We start from the raw sequence: 23,053 nt of genomic DNA, 5'->3' as shown, positions 1-23,053 counted from the left end.
AACTGAGATGCCAAGCGGCTGCAGCCATCGAATGAAGCCCACCTTCCCTAAACTGGGACACGGAAGAGTAAATGCCTGGCACTTCTCCTCCACCCGAGGGTAACTGTAACTGAAATCACCCCACTCAGGGAGGCAGATGGCAAAAATCCCATTAGTGCCATTTGCCAACCACACCCAAGGACAGACAGGTGGAGTTAAGAGAAAAATCTCACTGTGGCACATCAGCATAAAGCTGATGAATGTTCTATTGAAATTCTCCTTTAAGACCTCTCCTAAACTCCCAGCCTTTAGAATCCCTCCAAACAAAGGCCCAGCACACACTGTCCCTCCCAGGAGCGCTTGTGTGCCTCCCCCAGCCCGTCCTGGACTCCACTTAGGCTTGCAACCAGGACAACAATGGACAACGGTAGTTCATCCCAGGCAAACCCCCAGCCTGTCCCCAAGGCCCCTTTTTCTCTGACTTCCTAGCAGCCAGAGCAGCCCAGCCGAGGCTCCTTTCCCCAGCCCTTCCTTGTCTCTGGTTTAGTAAACAGCCTCTGAAATTCCCCTGGACCTGTGCTGTGAAATGCTTCCTGCAGGAAGTCAGCACACCCCACCAGCTGGCTCTAGGTGGCCGCGCAGAGCCAGGTCCCCTTTCCTGTAACAATACAAAAGCTGAAAAAGTTCATCCCCAGCAGTCCTGCATTACAAAAATGATAAAGTAAGTCCTTCAGGCAGAAGAAAAAGATACCAGATAAAATGTGGACCTATACCAGAAAAAAAGAGCCCCAGAAATACAAACCACAGGGTACTTACATTAGGGCTTCTCCCTTATTATGTACATCTTTTTCACCAATATATTTGAGATTTATGATATATAAAAGTAAAAGGTATAACAAAAATACTACAAGGCAAGGCAGGGAGAAATGAACGTGATACTATCATAATGTTCTTATATTGTACATGAAGTATATATCATTTGAAGGTAAACTGTGACAAGTTAAAAGTATATACTATAAACCCTAAAGCAACCTACAAAATAGCTAATAAGCCAGAAAACGGGATCATAAAACCATTCAACTAATTAATCCAAAAGAAAGCAGATAAAAGGGGGAAAGACAAACCACAAATGAGAAGAAAATCCACAGCAGAAAGACATGAAACAAAATACAGCTTAAGAAGGTCCTACAGGCCCTGGCCGGGGTCTCGGCTGGCTAGCGCGGACAGCACAAAGGGTGTGGGTTCGACTCCCAGGCAGGGCACGTATGCAGATTGCAGGTTCTAGCTCCAGTTGTACGGGAAGCAACTGACCAATGTTCCTTCTCTCTCTCTCTCATGAGTAAACATAGCCTCGGGTGAGGGTTTTTTAAAATCCTATATTTGTATTTTAAGTCACTTTTTTCATACAAGTGAAAAGGAGAATATATATTTTCAACTAATTGACTAGCAAACTAATTCAATCTTGGTGTTGACTGACAGAGGCCTTATTTAAACAAAATAAGACAAAAACAATTCACACTTTGATAGCTAGCAAAGGCCATTTTGCCAGCATTAGTAGAGAAAGGTTAAAAATATTTCACGTGATAATAAATTTTTTCAAAAAAGCCCACAAAACCATTTCACTCAAGTAAGCTTAGGAAAATAAAATTACCTTTTGCCTATATCATCAAAAATAAACATAGCACCTAAAAAGAAATGCTTTAAAAACTCCGCTCTTAAAATCGTTTCCGTGTATATCTGGACTCCAGAAACTCATTAAAAACGATGTATCAGCAGCACCACTGCGCCCCTTTACAGAAGTGCCTTCTGCCCCAAGGTCCAGGGGGCCTCTACTGTGCTCCCTGAGGGGCGATGTGAGGACCCATATTCCAGATGGGAGTCCAGATGTGGCTGAAGCCACTCCTCCACAGCACCTCTCAACTGTCAACTCCTCACTGAAGCAGGATGAACACCACAGCAGCACACACTGGAGGGAAGGCCTCCCAAGGGGGGCTTGTGGCAAACTGAAAGGGCCGCCATTACCATAAGCAATGACACCCCCTCCTATCTTTATTCAAAGTTCTCTCAACAAGAGGATGAGTCATCAGCTCAAGGCTTGTTTCAACTACAGGCTGACTGTCCTTGCTGCCAGGCCATCTGGGCGGCACCCAGAGAACCTGGGTGTAAAGCACAGCTTCCCGTGCGCACCTCCTCTATCCATGAGACCCGACTGTGGCACACCCACCCGCTCTTCTCCACCTGCAGTATCATCCTCTTCAAATCGCTTGCTCCGTGCTCTTCCTCTCCCTGTCCGTGAGCAGACCTGGCCTGGCACTGGAGGAATGACTGACGGGAATCTTGCCTAGCAGAGCAGGCTCAAAATATCCAGACAGAGGAACACTGACCCGATACTCAGTCCCCAATCACTAGAGTAAAAAGCTGAACATCCACAGATTTTTCTGGAAACTAAGGGAACAACAAGAATGGATGCAAGAGCATACAGGGTGGGTGGGCAAACGCAGGTTTAGAGCCGTGAGTACACGAAACTGTTCACTCTTGTATTCTTACTTACCAATCACGGTGTTATTTCCTCACGCACACCTGTGAACGTGCGCCGGCCCAGCCTGTGGAGACGACACACCGAGAGCCAACAGACACTTCCAACAGAAGGCCTGGAGGTGGAGGCGCCCGCTCCAGGTGAATGGAGACACTCGGGGCCTGTGTGTCACTTGAATGCACATCCTCCACCGCACGAGACTCGGTGCCCAACGGGGGACCCCAATAAACTGTATGCCCCTTGGATATACTGCCCTAACGCAGGTCACAGCTGTCTTGACTTGAGATCTCAAACTGAACGGTCACAGAACTGCACAGCCATGACACGAAGAGGTCCCAGAGCACTGAAGGCCAGGGTTCTGGTTGCAGCCGTGTTCTGTGACCATCACAGCAGGAAGGAATGAAATTCCAAGTACAAGAATTTTCCAAAGGGCACTATTATTAAATTTAATTAGATTTTACCTGAGTGCAGTTAAGTCCCTAATAAAGGACATCATAAAAGTACTTTAGAATAAACGATTTTAAATATATTTTATTGATTTTTTACAGAGAGGAAGAGAGAGGGATAGAGAGTTAGAAACATCGATGAGAGAGAAACATCGATCAGCTGCCTCTTGCACACCCCCTACTGGGGATGTGCCCACAACCAAGGTACATGCCCTTGACCGGAATCGAACCTGGGACCCTTGAGTCCGCAGGCCGACGCTCTATCCACTGAGCCAAACCGGCGAGGGCAGAATAAACGATTTTAAAAATACTTTAAAGGCACACTGGAAGCGAATCCAATGAGTAATCGCATTCCCCCATATGTAATAGAAGAAATCACTTCTTTAAGTTGGTATCCATCTTCTGACCAAAGAGAACAGATTTTTTTGGTTTGTTTTTCTTCTAAATCCTGCGATGAAGGGAACCCGTCTTCAGCACCACATGGCAAGTGGTGGCTACTACACCTGGAATCCCCCAAAAAGCCCAGAAGGAAAAGCTGTTTCAGCCTGGTTCCTGGTACCTGACCTCACAGACCTCACTGAGAGCAAACAGTTTGTCTTCACAGGGATCAGAAACTGGATTCACAGTCAAAGAAACAACTTAAACTTATAACCTGCCAGTGATGCCGGCGGGGAAGGACAGACAGGCAGCACAGACGGCTGGCAGGGCCACGGCGCCCCAGCACCTGCTCTACTGATGAGAAATGGGAAGCCCCGCAGATAAAGCTCCACTCTCTCTCCCTTCACGAAGACCCCTCGGTGCAACCCCACCAAGCAGCTCCTCCGAACAGGTCGGGATGCCAGGCCAGAGTGGAACACCAGAGCAGACACAACCGCCACCCGCCTCAACTGGGGGAACAGCCAGCCTGCAGCGCCATGCCCATACTCTGGAAACTATGCAGCAGTGAAGAAGGAATAAGCTACCACACTTAGCAGCACAGCGAACCTCAAAAACATGATGCACTGGGAAAGAACACAGACACCAGAGACCGCATACTGCATGACTCCAATTCTACGCAATGTTCAAAAAGGCCAACTTACAGGGCAGGATTAGTGGCTGTCTGGAGCTCTGGACTGGGACAGGGATTAACTGTAAATGAATATGGGGACCTTGCTAAGGTGACAAGGAGTTCAAACACTGATTTGGGGTGATGACTGCACCACCCAGTAAATTTCCTAAGAATCACTGAACTGTAAGCTTGCAATGAGTGAACTTCATGATACATCAACTATACCAGTACCTCCAAGAAAGCGGTTTAAAACAACAAAAGCAAACCTGCTGAAGGGACTTCTAAATCCCCCGAAGGCTTGTTCAGGTAGCAGCAGGCCGGGTAAGGCTCTGCTCTGCATCCTACCCCTCTCCCATCCTCATCCTCACCCTCCCCGCCCTGGGCCTGCACCTCCCAAACTGCGTGTCAGCACACAGGTCAAGCACTAAGGCACTCCTTTACTCCTGGTTTTGTTTTCTGTTGTTGCTGTGGTTGTTTTCGTTAGTTTTTGTTTTGGATGAAAAACAGCAAACACCTGAGCAAAATCAAAGAAGTTTAAAGTCAAAGATGAGATTTCTAGTAAACCTCTAGGTTGGTGGGCTGATCACAGGATTCAGAGGGGTTAATTCCAAAAACAAAAAAAGATTATAAGATAAACAGAAGAATCTATATATATAAAAGCCTAAGTGACCATTCAACCGTTCGAGTGGTAGCTATAACACGCACTGACCACCAAGGGGCAGACACTCAACACACAGGCATGGAAACATGGGACAGACTGATGAATCTCAGAGGGAAAGGGGGAGGGCAGGAAGAGATTAACCAAAGATCTTATATGCATACTAGAGGCCAAGTGCACCAGTGGGGTCCCTTGCCCTGGCCTGCGGGGACCGGGCCAAAATCCGCAGTCCAACATCCCCGAGTGGTCCTGGATTGCAAGAGGGCGCAGGCCAGGCTGAGGGACCCCACTGGTGCACGAATCCATGCACTGGGCCTCTAGTAAAGAAATGAAGGGGAAGAGATGACATCAGAGGTCATTTCTAACATGTTTTGACAATTTAAAAAACGGATGGAGTGGTAATCCATTCAGTGAAGAGGAAACCTGACAACCTAAGTGGGTACTGAGAAGGGTGTACCAAATGGAAGGCAACTTGCCCCAGAGAACCCTGGGAAGATCGTCATGTGGAAGCACCGATCGGTGCAGTACTCGGGAGGACTGGTGCTCAGGGAGGGGGCCCCGGTTCCATCTACCTCCTGCAGGCCGGAGAGGCCACTCCACCCCAGCCGCACCCCTGGAGCCCGAGGTTTAGTCCCTGCAGAAAGGAAGGAAACATGCTCTGTGAGAGGACACGCGGCAAAGTCGCGGACACAGCTGAGAAGGCAGCATGTCAGACCACAGGCGCTCAGCTCCTTTCTCTGCCCTGAACCCCGGAACTACAATAAACAGACGGAGAGACCCTGAACAGGACAAGTCTCTGAGTGTTACTCTTCGAGAAACTGACCGCCCAAAAAAGGCCTACAGGTATTTCAGAGTGGGGATCCGAGTCTGTCATCATGTGCTGACCCCAACCTGTCCTTCCGACCTGAGGGCCACCAGCAACACCCTCCTGCGCCTGCACTGAGCCTCCGACCCAGGTCCAGCGCCGGACTTCAACGACGCGCAGTCATGAACCCAGGCATTTAAGAAAAATCTTCAGCGTTAAACAGAAAAAAAAAAGAAATCTGGGCAAAACAGGAAAAAATGCAGGAGCACAAGAAAACCATACACACAAACATAATCTATCTCAATTTCCTCAGAGAGATAAGGACATATCCACGAAAGAATAGATGCAGTTAAACAAAAAAGTGAGTGATGCTCTAATTAAAAATTCAATAAAAATAGTGAAATGTAAACTCAGAGACATCTCATAATAGCAAAGCAAAAAGGCCAAAAGACATATATAATAGAAGAAAAGATAGGGAAAATCAAAGAGGTGACTAACATGACTTCCAGAAAGAGAAAGCAAAGTTGGGAGGGAAAGACAAAAAATTTCTCAGAAAAAAAGGGGCAGTCCAGATCTTTAAAAAATTAACCCAATACTTAGAACAGTACATGACAACAAAGCACACTCTTAAACTCTAACACCAAGAATAAAGATAATGCCCTAGAAGCTTCCCAGAAGAAGTTTGAAAGGGGTCATGCAAAAACAACAGAGCAATGCTGTATTCAAAATTCCAAGAAAAAAGGATATTCAACCTAGAATATGTGGACCACACAGCTGACATACAAATCCCATGTAAAGAAATAGTAAGAACATGCCAGCCATCCAAGGACCTTTACAGCCATGCACTTTTCTTACAAAGCTCCTGGAGAATGTGCTTCAGGAAGATGAGGCAGCAAACCAGGACAGATGTTCCAGGTCAGCAGCTAGAGACCAGGTTTAGGGGCAACCACACCTGGCCAGCTGTGAGATACCTCTAGGGAAGAAAAAAGTGGAGTCGACAGGTTATCTGAAACACTTAATCATCTGACTTATTTAAGCATTTGGAAAAGCTGGCATTTGTGTATCTTTTAGGGCAATGCAGGTACACAGAAAACTGGGCGAATGAAAAGTAAGGCAACCTGAGAGGGAAGAGTGTTTAAAAAAGGACATGCAATCCTATTAGGCTGCCTGGCTCAGAGATAAATGGTATTTACATAGTCATGATAATATAAGCAATTATCATATTAACCCAAGATTACGATATATTTATTCATTTAAGGGAGATGAATATAAGAGCTAAATCTTCAACTACCATAGAACTACACTAGCAGTTCAACAACTGTACTGTCAAAACTCAGTAAGTATATAAAACTGATAAATTAAGAAATAACCACATAAGCACGTAATTTAGCAACATGGTAGTAAATTTCAGATGTAGCACCTAAAAGCATTGAAAACAGATTCCTCTTGGGACTCCTAGTTCTGATTTGAGAATTTTAGCATCACTAAATTGTAACCATGTGCTTTAATGACTCTGATTAAGTTTTTTAAGGCCCTACTTATCATATCATGAAAATAAAGTTTTTAACTCATAAAGTAAAAGTGACTTTTTTTCATTATTTAAATTTAATAGAATAATTTGCCCAATATTTGGCCATACTTGAGATAGTTACAGTGCCCCAGGATCAAAGGCAAATTAGGCATAAAGCCGTCAGCAGGTGTGCCTGGCTCCCTACTTCTTCAGGTGGGAGAACACCCTGGGTGTGGACCGTGGCCCCAATTCTCCAGCTGGTTAATGCAGCCGATCCCCCAGAGCGCCAAGAGCCCTGGGCACAACCCACCTGCCAGGTCAGTACTCTTCCAATGTGGTCTGGGCTGTGGAACACAAAGTTGTCTCGGAAATCGAGAATGACTGTGTGAAAACGTTTATAGCTATTGACAGGGCATCTTGTATGTCCGCTTTTCTAGTTATTGTATTACAGCCCTGCTGAGGCTGACACGCTCACTGAGTCTGAGTGGCTGCACTCGGGAAGCCGACATTCCGGGAGGCAGAGTGGATATCCCATATTTGGCATTTTTCGTCCAGTTCATCCCCCTGGTCCCAAATTAAATAGTAAATATATCTTAATATTTTAACACTGGTAATTCCAACTGGTATTATAAGAAACCCACTTGAATTCGCAAAAAAATCTATAGTAAATATTCAAAGCAATTACTTGCAAGTACTTTATAGGATGACCTGTGATCACCTATGTATCTACTTGTGAAAGAAACAAAGTTTTTAAAAGGTAAGGTAGTGCCCTGGCCAATGTGGCTCAGTTGGTTGGAGCACCGTCCCATTCACTGAATGGTCACAGGTTCGATTCTCGGTCAGGGCACATACTCAAGTTGCTGGTTCAAACCCCAGTCGTGCAGGCAGCAACTGAACGATATGTCTCTCACTTATAAATGTTGCTTTCCCTCTCCCTTCCTCTAAAAAAAAAAAAAAAAAAGAATAAGAAAACATATCCTTGGGTGAGGATTAATGTGTGTGTGTGTGTGTGTGTGTGTGTGACATCTAAAAAGATAGCAACCTAAAATTGTTTCAACCATTAAAATTGTCACAAATCCTAAGTAGTTTGATTTTGAGAATTTCCTGTGAAGTCCTTGACTCTAACACAGTCAACTGCCAAGCAGTCTGCATTTGTGCGCGCTTTTACTTCCATGTCCATGACAGGCCTGCATGTAAGAAGGCCGTGGGCCTTCCAGGGCTGTCACGGTCAGTGCAGCCTCGGGCCCACAGTTGTCAGGACCGGACCACCTAGGGCTGGAAGCAGTGCACCTGCGCAACTATCGCAATCTTCTACTCTCTGCCAAGTTCTTTTCAGTGACTGAGATACCAAAAAATGACAGCATTGATACTAATGATAAGCACAGGCATGGAAAACTTAATGCGAGATGAAAAACATCTGATGCTCTAAGGCCAGGCAATTCCTTGGCTCAAACAGCTATTCACAACCAGTGACCAAGTATTTACTAACAGAGCAAAGAAACAAAATAGAAGACCATGTGTGAACTTCATGTGTCCAAGCATCCATCTCTAAGTTAAAATGTACTTAGTTTATAATATTTTTAGTTCCCTGGGAATGAAACTCCTTAGATGATTTCCCCTTGGCTTAGCACACCTATTCAGGGGTGCATTATCGCAAAAGTAGGATGGATTATTTCAAAAATTCTTTCCCGTTGCAGGAAAATTCCTGCAATGGGATTTCCTGCTGCACTCTACACCGCCTCCGTTCCTCCCTTGCCGCCCGCCTCACCTTCGCCCCCGGCCCCGCCTCCGCCCCGCCCTTGTCACCGGCTCCGCCTTCTCCTCTAGCCTGCCCGCGTTTCCCTTGGGCCCCGGCCCCGCCTCCGCTCCGCCCTTGCCACCGGCCCCGCCTTCTCCTCCAGCCTGCCCGCGTTTCCCTTCGGACCCGGCCCCGCCTCCGCTCCGCCCTTGCCACCGGCCCCGCCTTCTCCTCCAGCCCGCCCGCGTTTCCCTTCGGCCCCGGCCCCGCCTCCGCCCCACCCTTGCCGCCGGCCCCGCCTTCTCCTCCAGCCCGCCCGCGTTTCCCTTCGGCCCCGGCCCCGCCTCCGCTCCGCCCTTGCCGCCGGCCCCGCCTTCTCCTCCAGCCTGCCCGCGTTTCCCTTCGGCCCCGGCCCCGCCTCCGCCCCGCCCTTGCCGCCGGCCCCGCCTTCTCCTCCAGCCCGCCTTCTTTTCCCTTCGCCCACGGCCCTGACTTTGCTCCTCCCTTCTCCTCCCCCCGCCCCCCTGGCTTGCTTGCTTCTTCGAAGCTTTACTCCCCTTTGCAGCTCTTGGCTTCTTTTGACACTGTCTTGATATGCAAATTAGCCGCCATCTTTGTTGGGGCAATTTGCATACTTGTCCTGATTGGTTGGTGGGCGTGGCTTGGCTGGTGGGCGTGGCTTAGGTGTAGCGAAGGTGCGGTCAATTTGCATATTTGTCTATTATTAGATTAGATTCTTTGCTCTTCCAGGATCAGTTCAGAATCTACAAACACACATCACTGCACCAAAAATGCCCTCAGATAACATTTTTTGATTATGTCAATACGTAGAAATACACAATATATCCAATATTGGTTAAGAAAAAAGGCAAAATACAAGTCCACAACTATGCAAATGAACACATACTTATCACAAAGTTTCAAGCAACAAGAATTAAAAACCCATCATCAGCAGGGCTTTACCTGGTGGTTAGATGTTCCTGATTTAGTTGAGTTCCAACACAATTTTTGGAAGTTTGGGGTTGGCATTTCTTAAGAGGTGCACACCGACACGTGTTCAGCAGGCTGGTTTCCTCCCACCTGACAGGTCCGGAACCCTCCGCACATTAAGGAACTCGGTCCTAGCAAGTCTGCACAGGCCCCCCCCCCCCGTGGCAGGCCCACGCCTCCTGAGGAAACACCTACTTCTACAGAATTGGTTTGCCCCCGGGGAGAACATCTGGTGAAGAACAAAAGATGGGACGATGGAAGATAACATTTAGACAACTCGGCACAACAGTCCAAGTGCCTGCTTCAAAATGTCATTTATATGGCACTTCTTCGGTGAGCACTGGAAAGGGGTTTTGGCCCTTTCACAAGTCCCAAGGCTCCTGAGCCGGTGGGCAAGCAGTGCACCCATGTAAAGGGCCACACCAAAGCCTGTGGAGAATGAGCAAACCACCAAGTTCAATGGAGCCCCGAGTCCACCCCCTACGCTCGCTCTCGCTCTTGCTCTCCCAGCACTGCCGCCACCGCCTCCCCTGCTCTCTCCTGGGCTGCTGTCCTAGGCGAGCCATCTTTCCTGTTCCTTTCCAAAACATCATCTGATCACATCTCCTACTCACAGGGACCTCAAGCCCAACAAACTCCAATGGCTCCTCAATGCTCAAAGAATGATGTCCCTCCTCAAAGCGTGCACAAGCAACCTCTCCCCGAGATGCCCACTGCTCCCTGACCCTCCTGCCACTCCCAAAGGTCACCAGCAGCCTTCCGGCCATACAACCCCTCCCCATCGTCCTCCAGTGAGTGAGGGTGACGGCAGGAGCACAGTGCGGACAGTGGCAAACTCTGCTGGTGCTGCTGACCATCCTCCGGCCAGAGAACTCTCCTCCTCCGCCTCCCGGGCCAGGGTCAGACAGGGCCAAGGGGCTCGGTCCTCCCTGGGAGGAGCTCTGACCGCAAAGCAGACACTTCACCCACTGAGCTCCACCCTCGCTCCCTCTCACTCCCTCCAGTACCTCTCCAGAGGCAGGGCCTTCCTTCTCCAGGTCCAGACAATTGAAAATACCAGCCACTGTATCCTCACGACATATACAGTAACAGCAAAACAGTCAAAATATTTAAAATAATAAAATCGAATGTGACATAAAAGGAATTTTGATTTATTATTTCTGGTTTTTATTTTTCAAGCTAGCACTTTCTCCCTTCGATTAAAATAATTGAAATTCACTATATTTACTCAACATGCACAAGATCATCCTATAGCTACTTCTGTTACACATATGTGGTATTATGAATAAAACACTGCAAAGAGAAATTCACAATTTTTTTAAGTTTTAATTTATATGTGTGACCTTCCCTGTGAGCCCTCAGAAACCTAAGGCAAAAAATAAATTTCTCTCAACAAAATATATCCTGTGTTTCAACTCCTTTTTTAAGATTCAGGTATACACTGTTCAATTATACCCAGACTACATACTATTTTTTTAGAGATAGAGAAAATTATAAACTACCAGGGGCCCAGTGCACAAATTCATGCACCTTGAAAGGAACTGTGGGCCACAAGGCTGCGGTGGGCACAGGGGCGGGTGGGTCTCAGCCCATCCTCCGCGCCCCCGCCAGGCCCCTCCCACCGGTGCTCCTGGTCCCGTCTGCCAGCATTGCTGACAGCGCCGGCCCGCGCACGCACTCATAGCACGGGTTGTTTGGTTGTTCCGCTGTTCGGTCTATTTGCATATTAGCGTTTTATAGATATAGATATGCCAAAAAAGCCATTTCACAGAACATATCAAAACTCAAAAAACTCCCTCACATATAGTCTTCTCAAAATAAACCACTGTCGCTATAACATAAAAAGTTCATAAAGTGAAAAACAAAAACTTAACAATGAAATAAATTAGGACTATGGGTTGTTCAGCTTACAGGTGTTTTACCTAAAACTGCTTTAAGAAAAAAGAATTTCTTTATAAATAGTCACAAATATTTCCCAACTCTGATGCTATTCACACTGTGGGATGTTGAGCAGCAATAAACAAATGCTAAAGTGTTAACAACCAAATCCCAAAACTACCATATACAAATCATGCCAACAAATACCCTAAACAAACTCCTATGCATAGTAGTTCTAGAAGTTACACATCTGAAGGGAGAAGAAAACGGAGACGTTAACTGCTTCTGCTATCTCCACCACCGCGAAGACTTAAACTTCCCAGCGCATAACCATTGAAGAACGTCTGTGATACTAAGAAAACACGCATGAAACCATCAGGAAAATGTGTGAGAAGGCTTTGCGATTATCTACAGAACAAAAAAAGTACATTCTGAAGAGTTTATGGGTGAAATGGTTACGATAAGGCGGGAGGAAGACCACAGATACCAGGTTAGTCATGTGCTGGTAACTGTTAAACTGAGTAATCTGTTCTCTCTCCTTGTATATGTTGAAATTTTCCAAAGTAATAAAATAGAACTGCTGGTTAGCAAAATCTCAGGCACTATTTTGTTCATGATTGTATGCCTCTTCTGCAGATTTTTTAATTCCGTAGGTTTGCATAATTTGAGATTTCCTCCTCAAAGGTACAAACTCTGTAGTCAGAGAGCTGTCACTGCCGGAATCCCGAACACTTCCCAAATGCAGTGCTCAGGGGCCAGAAGCAGAGGAAATGCGGAGGTAAAACCGGGAGCCGGCTACCCCTGCCACAAAGATCTCCCCCTCCTACAGCCATTCACACACGCAGGCTCGGTCTTCCTTCTTCCTTCTGGTTAATCGCAGACTGCCAGCCTCTGGCTCACTTCACCCCCCTCACACCCAAGCTGACCCAGGAAGACAGACCACCGACCACCGTGTGACCAGGTCAGAGGCACGCGCTGGCTCGCTCACTTGGAAGAGTACACTCACCACTGAGATTTGGCCAGAAAAACCGGGTTAGAAAAAACTGGCTCCTTCCTGAGCAAACACTGGGGCGGGGGAGTGGGAGAGCCCGTTACCAGGCCGCTCAGTGAACCGCAGCACAATCTTCTCCAAAATGTTCCAGAGGCGTCCAATTCAGGCCAGCCCAGGAGGCTGACTTAACAGGGCTCCCTTTCAAACTCAAAAATCCGGCCTGGGCCCCAACAGCTCAACAACAAAACGCAGGCCACTCCGCTTGCGATCCCCTAAGAACCCTCCCGTCCAGACCCCAGGCCCCCTACAGCCCAGGCCGGGAGCCGGGGCGGGGGTTCAGGCGGCAGACAAACCCTCTCAAGAAGCAGAAGACAGACAACAGGCTCCACACTTCATTTGGCCCAAGAAAATGTCCAAGTCGGCTTCCAACCCCTCCTCCATTTCCAGTGAGACAATGCCAGTTCTTCATGGAGAGCCACAAAGCCCGCTTCAGGAGGGACTTCTTCCCAACCGCGCACGCTCTCCGGCTGGGAACACGCCCAGTGCACACAACCTCCAAACCAGCGTTTAATAAGCAGAAACCATCCTGACGCGGAGCCCCTCACCCGGGGCGTGGAGCGCTCCAGGCCTGCGCCCCCGGCCCCCGGCCCCCGGCCCCGGCCCCCGGCCCCCGCACGAGGGAGAGGCCGCGCCAGGAAGGCGGAGGCCGCCCGGTGTCGGCGTCAGGCCGCTGGGCTCCCGGTTCGGTTCGGTTCGGTTCATTGGCGGTGGGGCGGTGGGTGTTGGGGAAGGAGAGGCCTGGGTGGTGTGGGAGCTGGGCACCCTCTTTCCTGCTCGCCCTCCCTCACCGCTGTCCGGATGGCACACCTGTCAAACAGGTTCTTCCCGGAGCCGGGTTCGGCAACCCTCACCGGCCGCGCTTCCGGCTCCGGGGCCCAAACACACGCCCCTCCCTCGGCCCCAGCCCGCTTCCGTCAATAGGACCAGGTCGGGAGTTGGTGTCAGCACCCGGCACCTCGGGCCCTCGGGCGGCACTCACAAGAGGACGCGGGAGGACAGCTCTCAAGGCCCAGGCCGTGGTTTAGGATAATCACAGACGAGGCCTGCTATTCTGAGTTTTAATCCACACGCACAAGGCCAGATTCGGGGAGCAACACCAGGAGGCCGCCTCAGGAAAGATGTCCCCCTCAGCAGCGCTCCTTATCTCAGAGCCAGGAAGTGAGGTCTCCCGAGGCCGGCGCGCGGGGCGCGGGGCGCGGGGCGCGGGGCGCGGCCCACCCCGCCGGCGGCGGCCCCGGGCGGCAGCGGCTCGCAGCCCCGCGAAGTCTGCGCGCACGGGAACAAAGAGGGTCCACACTGACCTTATAGACTTGTCCGTAGGTGCCATTGCCAACCACTTCCACCAGCTCGAAAATCCCCGCCGGGTCCTAGGCGAGAGCAGGGAGGGGTTACCGTCCGCGAGCAGCGAACAATGAACCAGAGAGCGGGGCCGCTGCACGCACGGCGGCCTCGAGGACTGGGCTCCGCCCGGCGCGCTCGCCTGAGCCGAGGGCCGGGGGCCGGGAGCCGGGGCGCGACCCGCCGCCCGCACCCGCCCGCGCCCGGCCCGCACCCGCCGCAGGCAGACAAAGGGGCCGCGCGCCCGCGGCTCCGCCCGGCGCGGCCACTCACCCGCAGGGCAGAGAGGTCGATGTCCACCAGACTTTTCGCCGGGGAGTCGTTCGCCATTTTCCCGTTCGCCCAGGGCGGGCGGCGGGAGAGGGTCGGCCGGTGTCCGCCTGCGAGGCCGGGGCTGGGGGCGGGGGCGGGGGCGGGGGGCGTGCGCGGGCGGCGCTCACACCATGGCGCTCGGGCCCCGCGCGGCGCCTGCAGACGGGCCCAGCTGGGCCACGACGCCGGGGGAGCCGAAGAAGGAGCGCGAGGCCGCGAGACAAAGCTGCCCGGGCGCGGGGCGGGGCGGGGGGGCGGGGCGGCGAGGGGGCGGGGCTGGCGGGCGGGACGTGCGGGGCGGGGCGGCGAGGGGGCGGGGCTGGCGGGCGGGCCGTGCGGGGCGGCGAGGGGGCGGGGCTGGCGGCGAGAAGCCGGGCGGGGAGCGGGCGGGGCTGGGGGCGGGGCTGGGGGCGGGGCGGCAGCGCCGGGCGGAGAGCAGCTCCCTCGCTGGCTCTGGCTGGAAAGCCGGGCGGAAGCGCTCTCACCGCAGCCCCGCCCCAGTCTCGGGGCGACGCCCGGGGGGCGTGAAGGAGCCTCAGGGGGCGGAGAGGTGCGGCCGAACAATGGCCGGGCTGCGGGAGACGCGGGACCGGGGTGCACTAGCCCTGTGCCGGGACTCAAGTGCAAGAGGCTCGTGTCCCATGGGACGCGGAATGGGTGTACCTTACCCAGGGGGTCCTCTCTTCCTCCTCACTCCCGCTCATCCCCATCGCCTTCCCGCACCCCGGATTCTGGATTCTCTACTCTCAAGACCCTCATTTCTGATTCCCTACACGGTTTTCTTGTCCTTGCTCTTCTTTTCCAGGCCAACTTTGTGACCCGGTTGTAGCTGGGGGATTCGCTGAGCATTCCTTGCCTGCCAGGTCCCCAAACTGTGGGTGGAAAGTTTCCCGAACAACTTCTCTAACTGCCAGGTGCTGAGTGTGCTCAGGTGTCTGGGGTCATGGGCACTAACCCAAGTTTTGTGCCTGGAGATCATTAAAGATCAATACACAGGCATCTTCCAGCAACTTTGGAAACTTGTCAGTAGTTAGACAATTTAATCCTATTAACCAAGATTTTTTTTTTAACCTTTTAACCAATTTTAATTATATTAACCAAGAATGTTTACTGGATGAAAACTTTCAATGGCTCCCTATCACTTCACGTAGGTTCTCTAGGTGAGGGGATCACCAGGAGGGATTGGAGAAGCCGGATTGCTGACCCCACCTCCAGAGTTTCTGATTCAGCAGGTCCAGGACAGGCCTCAGAGTTTGTGTATCTAACAAGTCCTCAGAAGGCGCTAACATTGCTGTTACGGAGGTCGCACTTTGAGACCAGAGCCTCACAGGCCTCAGAGTTAGGTTTACAAACATCCCCGGATCATCATCTCCCGATTCCTGCTTTGCACACCGTACCAGATTTAATCCCTCTACAGACCAGGAGTGATATTATCCTTATTTTAGGGATGGGGAAACCAAAGTACTGAAAGATAAGGGATGTCCCTAAATTCCTTAAAAGTATATCCTGGAAGTGGAGCAGGTCAGCCAACTGAGTCTTATACCCAGAAGACGTTTAGCACTCCTGCCTCCCAGCAGTTTGGTTTCCAAGATTTTCGACTATCCTTTGTAAGGCTACAATACATTCAAGGACGCCTGGAATCCATTGGGAAAATCATAGTAATCAGAGTGTTCTTCGGAACTTCAGTGCTTTTAACTGATTTTGCTTCATAATCTATCAGCAGCAATGGCATTATCTTTGAGTGTAAATTAAATAATTTACTTAGAGAGCTAGACTGGTGCACATGTGAACTTTCAGATCATATTACTAGTAATAGTATTTTAGTAGTGCTTATTATTCATGATAGATAACACGTATTGGGTCCAAACAGTGTGCTGAGTCCTTTACATGCATTATTGTATTATTCACATTAACCCCAAATAGTAGGTACTCTTATTTTCCCCATTAGGAAACCAATGTCTAAAAAAGTTAAGTGACTTGCTTGGTGTGCATAGCTGAAGCCATGCATAAACACCAGCCCCTGCCCCCACAGGACCACTATTAGAGCCTCAACTCTAAAGTCGTGACATAGAGGCCTGCCTCAGGCCACTCCCTTCTTCTTTGCCCAGCCAAATTTTCTCTGTTACCTCAAGCTCAACTCAGAAACCATCTCTTCCTCCTCCTCCCGATCTTTCTCCAAGTCTCTCATGCTGCTGTTTCCCCATCTCACCACTGTGACGCTGATTCCCACTTTCAATTCCGTACCTACCCACTGCAAGGCACTGGCTTAGCCATTTTTCAAGATACAAGGAAGGTTAGGACCCTCACAGCTTACAATCGAATAATGAGTGTAAGATTGTTTCATAAATAGCTATAGCTAATGGCAGAACATCATAAATTCTGGCTAAACAAAAAGTGGTCCGATGCTGGATTTAGGGCAAAAATGCACTGGATGTGAACCTAGTTCTGATACCAGTTGTGCAGCCTTGCACATGTTGCCAACTTCTGAGGCTGTTTCCTTTTCAGTATGCTAGGTGAAGACCAGAGTGAACGGGCAGCGAAGAGGCAGTCTCAGGAGCACAGGCAGAAGAGCCAGGCCTGGAGGCGGGAGGTACGGAAGTTCTTGTGCCAGTGGACTCTCTGAAGACTGGGCTTCTGGTGGGATGCCAGAGGCAGCGTACACGAGGAGGTAAACATGCTGTGGTGGGAGCCTTGTTCACATTTGGGAGGATGCTGTCACGAACACAGAAAAGGATGGGAGCGTGTGCCCTGCCCAACATGCAGCTCTGCTCCAGCTTCAAGGACAGAGGCCAAGTTCTCAGTCAGCAGGTATTAGCTCAGGCTGCATACTAAATACCACAGGCTAGGTGGCTTAAGTAACAGAAATTATTTCCCCACAGTTCTGGAGGCTGGAAGTCCAAGGCCAAGGTTCCACATGATTTGGCTTTTGGTGAGAGCTCTCTTCCTGGCTTGCCAATGGCCGCCTTCTTGCTCTGTCCTCACAGGGGCTCTCCTGAGTGTTAACACACAGAGAAAAACCAGTTCTCTGGTGTCTTATCTAATACGGCCCAACCTTTTGACCTGATGAATTTAAACTTTAACTATGTCCTCACAGGCCCCATCTCCAAACAGCCATACTGGAGCTTAGGGTGTCAGCATATGGGGACACAAACCTTTAGTTCATTACTAGCATTCGCAGCATGGGATGCCAGGGGGCGGGCTTCAGTCATGGCCCTGGTCCTCAAGGGTCTATTTGAGAACCCAAAATAAACCCCCCAAAAAGATAATCAAGACAATAATTTTGGGGAAAAAAAATACTAATTTGGTATTTTAGGCTGAAGGAAAAAACATTTGACCTCTCACATAGACAAAGAATGAGAAACTGGCCATTCTGGGCCATAGGACTCAGTTAGGAGAACCCAGGAAGATAAAGCTAGATGGTTTAGGTGAGACCAGAAGAAAAACTGAGGCATGGGTAATATGGGGTTTAAAAACAGAACCCAGATTATCAATCAAGTCAAGCTCCAGTGGCAGGTGAGAGCTCAGTGGACCAAGGGATTTAAATGTGCCTCTCCCAGGGTAACTCAGCTTACACCCAGTTACAGAAACTCCAGGGGAGCCGAGCTATACAAGAGGTGAAAAGTGACAACCCCCGTACATCATTTTACTTATTTCATAGTTTTTTCTTTATTGTTAAAATATTGATGGAAGTTTATTTTCAACCTCAGAATGGGGCAGCAGAGCTGTGTGAAACAGCCTGAATATAAGTTAAGGGCTCAGGGTCATAGAAGAATTAGGTCACCTGGAAGTAAATGATGGAAATCACAGTGAGCTGGAGGAACTGGGTCAAACAAAGGAAACAATGGGGAGATGTGTGCAGGAAAACTCGGAGAAAGCGAAGACCATAGGCTTAAGGGTCAGAGGTCAAGTTCTTAATCTCTGTTGCACAAAGTATTGAGCAAATGCTCACCCTCTCTGCCCCTGTTTTCTAATATGTGATATTAGGAGTTTGGATGGAAATGATTGGAAGGCCCCTTAGGGCCTTAGAGACTCTGATTTATGTAACCCCAGCCTCAACCCTCGAACCGCTCAGACGCCTCAGCCAGAGTGAGAATGGGTCTCACGAGCAGCGGGAGCTGGTGGAACACGTAGAATGCTGTAGGTTCAGCCGCAGAGCTCAGCCCTTTACCGGCACCTTTGAGCACGGGACAAAAGACACAATCCTTTCAACTTGATTAAAAGGAAGCAGGGACTCTAGTGCACAGCGCGGTGGTTGAGTGGGATGCAGAAGCAGATCAAAGGGCAGCAAAAGAAGAAGTGGACCAGAGGCAAGACGGCCCTCCCAGCCCGCTGCCAGGCCTGCAGAGGCTGTCACTCTGCTGAGGGAGTTGTCTTAGCTCAGGTCTTGCAAAAGGAGATCCTGAGACAAGGAATTGGTTCAGGGAGTTTATTTGAAAGATGATCCCCCGGAGCACAGTGAAGGGACGGGAAAGTAGAAATGATGAAGGAGTGGGAACCAGGACACCTGGGCTCCGGATTCAGTTCTCCCAGAGTCAGCACTAGCTCAGTGGTTAGATCACTCAGCCTGGTGTCTTGGGAGCAAGTACTCACTAACTGCCAGTTCCGTCATTACCAAGTGCTTCTTCCTTCTCATAGGTATACCTGAGGATGAACTGTGTCCTCCTTCCTGTCCACTGAATTATGACCATGGTCTACGAGGGTCTACTTTGGACTAAATAACCTACCTCTTATTTCTCACACAGTACATTTGGGACAGAATTGGTGAGATAATAAAAACTCTTTTAATTCCTCAGAATCAGATACAGAAGACTGACCAAAATAATGAAAATAGTAGAAATATAAAATAGAGTTGACCAACAATAATCTGGGCAACATTGCATATTTTGAAAATTCAAATGATGTTTACAAAAAGTCTGTAATAATATAGAAATGCATGTTGTAATGTTAATTGAAAATATGACTATACAAAATAGGTGTGAGATTATAGTCATGGCTACATAAAATATAAAAGCTGTTCGTAGGAAAAATAGGAAGGAAATACATTACATTTTAGTAACTTTGGGTTGACAAAACTGTGAGTGCTTTTTCTCCCCTTCAAGACATGTGGATCTACAAATAATCCACAATTTAAATGGAACCGCAAAAGATCCCAAATAGCCATAGCAGTCTTTCGAAAGGAGAACAGAGTTGGAGGCTGCCTGATATCAAACTACACTACAAGGCACAGTCATCACGGCAGCACGGCACTGCCCAGCCAGGTGGCTCCGTTGGTTGCAGCATTGTCCCCTATACCAGTGGTCGGCAAACCGCGGCTCGCGAGCCACATGCGGCTCTTTGGCCCCTTGAGTGTTCTAACGTTACTTCCTCAAAATAGACTCGCCCAGGCCGAAAACTGACTTCTGCGCATGGGCCATGAAGTTTCAATCGCACTGTACGTGCGCGCCCGCACGTGGTATTTTGTGGAAGAGCCACACTCAAGGGGCCAAAGAGCCGCATGTGGCTCGCGAGCCGCGGTTTGCCGACCACTGCCCTATACCAACAAACAGTTGTGGGTTTGATCTCTCCCTCCCCCACCCCTATGTCCCCTTCCTCTCTCTCTAAAATCAATAAACATGTCCTCGGGTAAGGGTTAAAAAAAAACACAGCATGGTACTGGCATGAAAACAGACATATAGATCAATGGAACAGAATAGAGAGCCCAGAAATAAACCCTAGCCTATATGGTCAATGAATATTTTTAATTGATTTCAGAGAGAGGAAGGGAGAGGGAGAGGTAGAAACATCAATAATGAGAGAGAATCTTTGATCGGATGCCTCCTAATTGCCCCCTACTAGGGATGGAGCCTGAAACCTGGGCATGTATCCTGACTGGGAATCAAACCATGACCTCACAGCAAAGGAAATGATCAACAAAATTAAAAGCAAACTCACTGAATGGGAGAACATATTTACCCATGTTACATCTGATATGGGGTTAATATCCAAAATTTATAAAGAACTCATACAACTTAACACCAATAAAACAAATAATTTAATTAAAAATGGGCGGAGTGCCCTGGCCGGTTGCTCAGTGGTTAGAGTCACCCCACCCTGGCACCAAAGGATCTAGGGTTTGATTCCTGGTCAAGGGCATGTACTTCCCTTGCAGGTTTAATCCCCACCCGGTTGGAGCAAGTGCAGGAGGCAATCAACCAATCTCTCTTTCTCTCTCTTTCCCCCTTCTCTGTCTCTTCCACTCTTTCTAAAAAATTCATGGGAAAAAAAATCCTCGGGTGAGGATTGATAAAAAAAAATTGTCTTTAATGGCAGAGGACCTGAATAGACACTTCTCCAAAGAGGACATGCAGATGGCTATAGGCATATGAAAAAATGCTTAACACCCTGGCAGTGTGGCTCAGTGGTTGAGTGCCAACCTATGAATCAGGAGTTCATGGTTTGATCCTGGGTTTCGGGCTCGATCCCCAGTAGTAAGCATGCAGGAGGTAGCTGATCAATGATTCTCTCTAATCATTGATGTTTCTATCTCTCCCTCTCCCTTCCTCTCTGAAATATATATTTTTTAAAAGATGCTTAACATCACTAATCATCAGAGAAATGCACATTAAATCTACAATGAGGTACCACCTCACACCTGTCAGAATGGCTACCATCAATAAATCAACAAACAACAAGTATTAGCGAAGATGTGGGGAAAAGGGAACCCTCGTGCACTGCTGGAGGGAATGCAGACTGCTGCAGCCACTGTGGAGAACAGTATGGAGGGCCCTCAAAAAATAAAAAATGGAACTGCCATTTGATCCAGCAATCCCACTTCTGGGTGTATATCTGAAGAAACACTAATTCAAAAGAATATATGCACCCCTACATTCACTGCAGTGTTGTTTACAAAATATGGAAGTAAACCAAGTGCCCATCAATAGATGACTAGATAAAAAAGCGGTGGTACATATGCACAATGGAATATTACTTGGCCATAAAAAAAGAATGAAATCTGCCTGGCCGGCATGGGTCAGTGGTTGAGCGTCAACCTACAAACCAGGAGGTCATGGTTTGATTTCAGGTCAGGGCACATCCCCAATGCAGGGTGTGCAGGAGGAAGGTCAATGATTCTCTGTCATTATTTTTTATTTATTTATTTATTTATTTTATTTTTTTTTACAGAGAGGAAGGGAGAGAGATAGAAAGCTAGAAACATTGATCAGCTGCCTCCTGCACACCCCCCACCAGGGATGCGCCCGCAACCAAGGTACACGCCCTTGACCAGAATCGAACCCGGGACCCCTCAGTCCGCAGGCCGACGCTCTATCCACTGAGCCAAACCGGTTTCGGCCGTCATTATTGATGTATCTATCTCCCTCCCCCTCTCCCTTCCTCTCTGAAATCAATAAAAACATTTAAAAAAAAACAAGAATGAAATCTTACCACTTGGGACAGTGTGGCTGGACCTAGAAGAGATTGTGCTAAGTGCAATAAGTCAGTCAGAGAAAGACAAATACCATATTATTTCACTTATATGTGGAATCTAAAGAGCAACATAAACAAACAAACAAAAGAGAATCGGAATCATAGATACAGAGAACAGACTGATGGTTGCCAGAGGGGAGGCGAATTGCGGGGCTGGGTGAAATAGGTGAAGGGATTGAGAAGTATAAATTGGTATTTGCAAAGTAGTCTTGGGGCTGTAAAGTACAGCATAAGAAATGTAGTCGATAATATTGTAATAACTATTATGGTGCTACTTGGGTACTGGAAATATTGGGCAGAACATTTTGTAAAGTTTGTGATTGTCTAACCATTGTACTATACACCTGAAACTAATAGAAAAGAATATTGAATGTAAGCTGTATTTGAAATTTAAGCTGTATTTGAAAATTAAAAATATGTGTAAAATAATAAAAAGGGATGTGGTTCTATAAATTTCCTCTATGAGCATGTCTTATTTTATAATTTAAAAGTAGAAACTTAAAATTTAAAATAAAATGAAATAAAGTAATGGTGTGAGTTTCCCATGGCTGCCCCAACAAAGTACCACAAACTGGGTGCTTAGAACAACAGAAGTGTATTACTCAGAGGCCATGCGCCCTTCGGAACACGTGGGCTGTAGCTCCTCCTGCCTCTTCCAGCTTCGGTGGCTCCCGCAGTCTTTGGTGTTCTGCTCACAACTGCACAGCTCCAACCCCGGGGCATTCTCCCTGTGTGTCTGTGTCTTCAAGTGACCATCTTCTCACAAGGACTCCAGTCCTGCTCCAGCACGACTATTTCTTAATTAATCACATCTGCTGCAACCCTATTTCTGACCAAGGACATTCTGAGGTACTGGGGGTTATATCTTCTTTTTGTGGAGGGACACAATTTAGCCTACAACAATAATTTAACAATTTTGGCGTTTCTTACAAAAGTTGGAGACCATTCTTCTTTCTTGCCCTAAGGTAGTGGTTCCACATTTCAGCACACGGATAGTTTAGGAAAGGGGCGGTTGTGATAGCTTTGCCGGGACTTCCTCACCTTCTCTCTGGCCACCCCTCTTGGTATCTGACTTGTGTTTAGTACTGAGTTAATCTATCAAAATAAAACACACACACAAAACTCTCTTCTAACTATTAACTACAAATTGCTTTCATTTATTTACACTGTAATTTTCAAATAGACTAATTTTAAAATGAATGACTTCAGTTTGCAAATCATTGTAAAGAATTATCTTTAAGTCGAAACTGGTTTGGCTCAGTGGATAGAGCGCCGGCCTGTGGACTCAAGGGTCCCAGGT

At 48.5% G+C, this 23,053-nt stretch overlaps 1 protein-coding gene and 1 long non-coding RNA gene across 49 annotated transcripts in view; one reads left to right on the top strand and one right to left on the bottom strand.

Moving 5' to 3' along the window:
- The window catches only part of MAP4K4 (mitogen-activated protein kinase kinase kinase kinase 4), a 184,345-nt gene extending 169,827 nt beyond the window's left edge, over positions 1-14,518 (bottom strand). For all 48 annotated transcript variants that reach the window (XM_054728367.1, XM_054728377.1, XM_054728368.1 and 45 more), the window contains exons 1-2: positions 14,251-14,518; positions 13,941-14,006 (exon numbers count right to left, since the gene is read on the bottom strand). In XM_054728367.1, the coding sequence (XP_054584342.1) occupies positions 13,941-14,006; positions 14,251-14,307 (123 nt within the window). In that variant the 5' untranslated portion in view covers positions 14,308-14,518. The remainder of the gene's footprint in view (positions 1-13,940; positions 14,007-14,250) is intronic.
- LOC129151885 (uncharacterized) lies at positions 13,580-19,391 on the top strand. The gene is made up of 4 exons (XR_008558594.1): positions 13,580-13,797; positions 15,095-15,203; positions 16,795-16,957; positions 18,925-19,391. It is a non-coding gene; the product is annotated as an uncharacterized LOC129151885 (long non-coding RNA).
- Positions 19,392-23,053: the final 3,662 nt, after the last annotated feature.

Source organism: Eptesicus fuscus, chromosome 16, assembly GCF_027574615.1.
Source record: "Eptesicus fuscus isolate TK198812 chromosome 16, DD_ASM_mEF_20220401, whole genome shotgun sequence".
NCBI classification, from domain to species: Eukaryota; Metazoa; Chordata; class Mammalia; order Chiroptera; family Vespertilionidae; genus Eptesicus; species Eptesicus fuscus.
Note: the sequence above shows the minus strand (reverse complement) of the source record. Positions and strands in the feature narration are given on the sequence as shown.